This window comes from Gekko japonicus, unplaced genomic scaffold (assembly GCF_001447785.1).
Source record: "Gekko japonicus isolate JY-2015 unplaced genomic scaffold, Gekko_japonicus_V1.1 scaffold208, whole genome shotgun sequence".
NCBI lineage: Eukaryota > Metazoa > Chordata > Lepidosauria > Squamata > Gekkonidae > Gekko > Gekko japonicus.
In genome coordinates this window covers 1,471,501-1,475,871 of record NW_015173680.1, presented here as the reverse complement: position 1 = coordinate 1,475,871, position 4,371 = coordinate 1,471,501, and the positions used below count along the sequence as shown (strand labels likewise).

General features: G+C 60.0%; 1 protein-coding gene across 1 annotated transcript in view; it reads right to left on the bottom strand.

Annotated features, from left to right (window-relative positions):
• Window positions 1–4,143, bottom strand: part of NR5A1 (nuclear receptor subfamily 5 group A member 1) — a 32,735-nt gene extending 28,592 nt beyond the window's left edge. Inside the window, exons 1-2 of the mRNA XM_015423031.1 lie at window positions 4,042–4,143; window positions 1,059–1,200 (exon numbers count right to left, since the gene is read on the bottom strand). Coding sequence (XP_015278517.1) covers window positions 1,059–1,200; window positions 4,042–4,143 — 244 coding nt within the window. The remainder of the gene's footprint in view (window positions 1–1,058; window positions 1,201–4,041) is intronic.
• Window positions 4,144–4,371: the final 228 nt, after the last annotated feature.

Sequence of the window (4,371 nt, the reverse complement as noted above, 5' to 3'; positions counted from 1 at the left end):
AGCACCGCCCCCCCCCCAGCCGAGGAATCCTCCGCTTTCACTTTCTGTTGTTCCAGGCCTTCCAGCACCTCCTCGGAAGCCGAAGCCTCCGCCCGCCTCCCCACCGCACTCCGCTGCAGGGAGCATTCCCCACCCCGCTTTTGGTTTTGATGCCAGCCAAGTTATTATATTTTCCTTAAGTCTGAGTTTAACAGCTAGTTGGAGTGGAACTGAACTGAAAGTCCTGCTCTCCATCTTTCGTTACTGTGGGAAGGAAAGACTCTTTGCAGATGTACAAAGATGCTGTCTTTATTAGGTAGCTGTTCCCAGCCTGAGCCTTGGAACTGAAACCAGATTCTGGGGCTGAGCCCTAGAAAAACCTGACTCAAGTTAAAAAAAAACAACCCTGCAAAACAAATCGATATATATATTATTTTATTCATTGCACTTATATCCCGCCCTATCCCATGATATCCCATGATTTAAAAATTCTAGTTTGCCTCCAGACAGTAGCATCTGCACACTGTTCCTCCGTGCTTGTGTCCATGGCTCTTGGCAGCCCGTGTTTTGCCTGAGATACTTCGGTAAAGGTAGGCGCTACCCTGTGATGCTCATCGCCTTGCACATGGCGCAAACCGAGCAGGAGGAGGCAGAGCATAAAGAAAGCACGGCCTGAATATACTATGGGTGTTTTCAGGCGTTGCTCTGAAAAGTCCTTTAAGACCTCAGGGATTTGTTTGGCCACGTGTGAATCCTCCCAGACCGGCAGAGAAACCTTTTGTAAGGTGCTTTCTGGGCCAGTGCTGAGGAAACAGATTTAAAAGGAAAACATCCGGGGATAGGCCCTCTCCAGTCTAATTTATTTATTTATTTTTAAATACACACGCTTGGAGGGCAGAGGAGAAAGCTCTGGATATTTTGCGTAAGGCCAACAGGATGCCTTCGCACAGGAAATTCCTCCCCCGGGGCAGAAAACATGGTGCCGCGTTTGTCTGGCCTGGGTCCTGCCGATCAAAGACCACCTGCAGTCGGATAGCTCCTAGGCTGCAAGAGAGGGCCGGAGGTGGGCCCGGGTTTACCTTCAAGCCTCATCCCCACCGTCAGGCACTTCTGGAAGCGGCAGTAGGGGCACCTCTTGCGCTGCGTCTTGTCGATCTTGCAGCTCTGCGTCTCGGTGCACGTGTAGTGCTTGTTGTTCTGCACGGTCCTCTTGAAGAAGCCCTGGAGGGGAGACGGAGAGAGGCGCTTGAGCTTAGATGCGGGGGGGGGGGGGCTGGCAGGCCGACCGGGACCCGGCTTCTTTGGCACCAAGGGGGCGCCACTACCCTCCGGAAGCTGCCAGCCGAGGGGCCTCAGACGGGCATGGCTGCCCTCCTGGAACACAGCCACAGGCCATCCCCATGGCCTCTGGGGCCGGCTCCGGAGAGGCGAGGGACAGGCCCTTGCAAGAGAATGAGCTGAGCAGAGACTTCCACCGGTCCAAAGCCCCTTCTCTAGGGAGCTTCTCTCTCTATTTTCTAGGCTCTGGGGATGAAGATATTGATCTACCTCACAGGACTGTTGTCAAGCTGTGCAGAAGGCCATTCCAGGCCAGCCTATAGGGCGCCGGAAATCCCCTCCTCCTCACAACCACTAAACGCACTCGGGTCTTGTGCTAGCGATATGGTTCGAAAGGCACATTCTGGCCGTAAACCCGCCTTCAGTCTAAGTCTCCGGTACCAGGGCTGAATCCCGGACTATGCAAACAAGCAATCAAAGGAGCAACAGAGCATGCACAGAGTGGGCCTTTCCCTCCCCTGTGCACCGCAGCAGAGAGCAGAGCATCAGAAACACTCCTCTGGGCACATGCAGAGAGCACGATTCGGTGTCCACCTTTTCCCCTTAGAAAGCAGGGGAGGGGCTGTTCGGAGCTCGTTTTAGAAATGCACGGAGAGGCAACACAGAGGCCGGTGGCGGGGGGAGGGCAAGGACAATGGAGAAAGGTTTTCGGTTCATAAACCAGCCGTCAAGATTGGGGTGGGGGTGGGGGGAAGGGGTCGTCCACTTTGGAAGGCCTGGCAAAGACGCAGCCACCTCCCTGCCTCATTATTCCGGCCCCACCCCTCAGTGGGTCAGCCCGCAGCGCCCCTTGGGTTTGTCTCCGGGCGGCTGGCTGGCTTGGCGGTGGGGAGAGATGCCTTCCCCTCGGCCCCTGGACGGCGAAAAGCGAAACCGCACCCGAATGCCTTTCCGCCCCCTCCACGCCCGTCCCTCTCGACAGAGCCCCCACCTCCTCCCCACCTTCTCCTAGAATTGGGGGGGGGCGCCTGGCTAAGCAGGGCAGCTGGCAGATGTTTCGCCAGGCCTGAAGTGTCCCCGGCGGCTTTCGCCTTGTCCCGCAGAGCGGCCGCCCTCCAGCTCCCTCTTCGCCTTTGGGGACCGGCTCTCAAAAACCGGGAGGGCGGGAGGGCGGGCGGGAGAGACCCCGGGAGACATCCCGGCTCGACACCGTTTTCTCGGCTGGAAAGAGAGCCGCTGGCCGGGCTTTGGCAGGTAAAAGGAACCGATTCGATTCCTTCTCGAGCGATTCCCCGTTTACATTCGGAATTCGTTCCTGACTGAGCTCTCCTGACACAAATCCCGCAGCTCCCGTTCGGAGAGGCGCCCCGCGGCCAAAAGGGCCACTCGGAGCCAGTGTTCCCTCTAAGCTGAGTTAGTGTGAGCTAGCTCACCGTTTTTCAGCCTCCGGCTCACACATTTTTGTCTCCGCTCAGGAAGGAGGGCTCCAGAGCAAACTCATTTATGCAGTAGCCAAATCGCTTGCTCACAGCTTTAATGCCAGGAGCTCACAAAGTAGAATTTTTGCTCACAGGACTCCACAGCTTAGAGGGAACATTGCTCGGAGCCGCAGCTTTGGCAGCTCTCGGGGGCCTTTCCGGACCAATCCCACCGCGGGGAAGCGGGGCAACATCCAACTGGCGCGGCGGCGGCTTCCCTCCTTCCAAAACGAGCCGAAAGACAAACGGATCTCACGAGGTGGACGAGAAGAGACGCGGGTTTTCCCCGCCAGCCTGTTCTAGACAACGAATCGAGGCTTGACGATCCTCGGGGGACGCCGCCGCCGCCTCCACTGGTCTGGGGCGAAAGGAACGGCGGAGGGCAGCCTCGAAGCCCGGCGGATCGGGGGCCCACGAGCTCCCCCGCCCCGGCCAAGCCCGGCTGGAAGCGGGAGGCGCTGGGCGCCACTTCCCTGCAACGGGCGGGACGGATCCCCTCCGCGGCCCGAAGGCGCAGAGGCCGGCGGCCGCCACGACCCCGTCCAGGGGAGCTCCGGCCAAGCCGCGGCTGGGGCGCAAATTCGGCGCAGGAAACACCGCCCAGAACCGCCGGCAGAGAGTCCCACACGAAGAATACTGAGAACCAATCGAACGGCCTCCTTCGACTAGTATTATTGTTGTTGTTGTTATTATTATCACCATCATTAATTATACGACCTTGCGCGGCACGATTGTTAGCAAGAAAGACACCTTCTGGTGTTGTCATTAAAATACATTCTTTGCCATCGTTGCTATTCGGAGGTTAAACGCGCTTCGCTCATATTTCCCCCCTCCGGGGGGGGGGGTTTCCTCTCAATTTCGTTCGCCCAGAGCGGGTCCGGCCTCATCGATTCCCGACCGGCGGGGGATGCCGAAGGAAGCGCCGCTCGGCTCCCCTAGAAGGTGGCTGATTCTGCGGCTCCGGAGGCGGGTTGCGGGCCCTCCCCTGCCGCCTCCCCTTCAGCCCACCGGCGGTTATGAGAATTCGACCAGCGGGCCTCGCTTTAGGCGGTTTACTCAGAAGTAAATCGATTTGCATGCACTGGGGCGAAAGGGGGGCCACCGGCGACTCTCCTCTCCGTCCCCTCTGCCGCCCTCAACCCTGGTGGGGGGGGGCGTCGGTGCCGGCTCCCTCCTCTGCCCCTTTCCCTCTCCAGGGGTATTGGGGGCAGGGGGCCCTCCGGCTGTGCAGGGGGAGACCTGAACCCGGCTCTCTCGGAAGGGGCGGTGTGTGTGTGGGGGGGTCCCGTCGGGCCGCGGCGTTTACCTTGCAGCTCTCGCAGGTGAGCAGCCCGTAGTGGTAGCCGGAGACCTTGTCCCCGCAGACGGGGCACAGCTCGTCCAGGTCCTCGTCGTAGGAATAATCCATCACCTCCGCCGGGCCTGCGGGAAGGAAAAGAGCCGGGCAGCGCCTGAGAACCAAGGGAGGGAACGAGGGGGCGACCGGCGTGGCACTCGGGGACACACACCGCTTGACCAACCGAGCGGCCGGCGGGCGAGGGAGGGCGGGAGGGAGGGAGGTGCCGCGGCGGACAGGGGCCGCCTTTATAGCGCGGCGGGCTCTAGGTGCGCATGGGGGGGGGGGGGGGCGCACCCC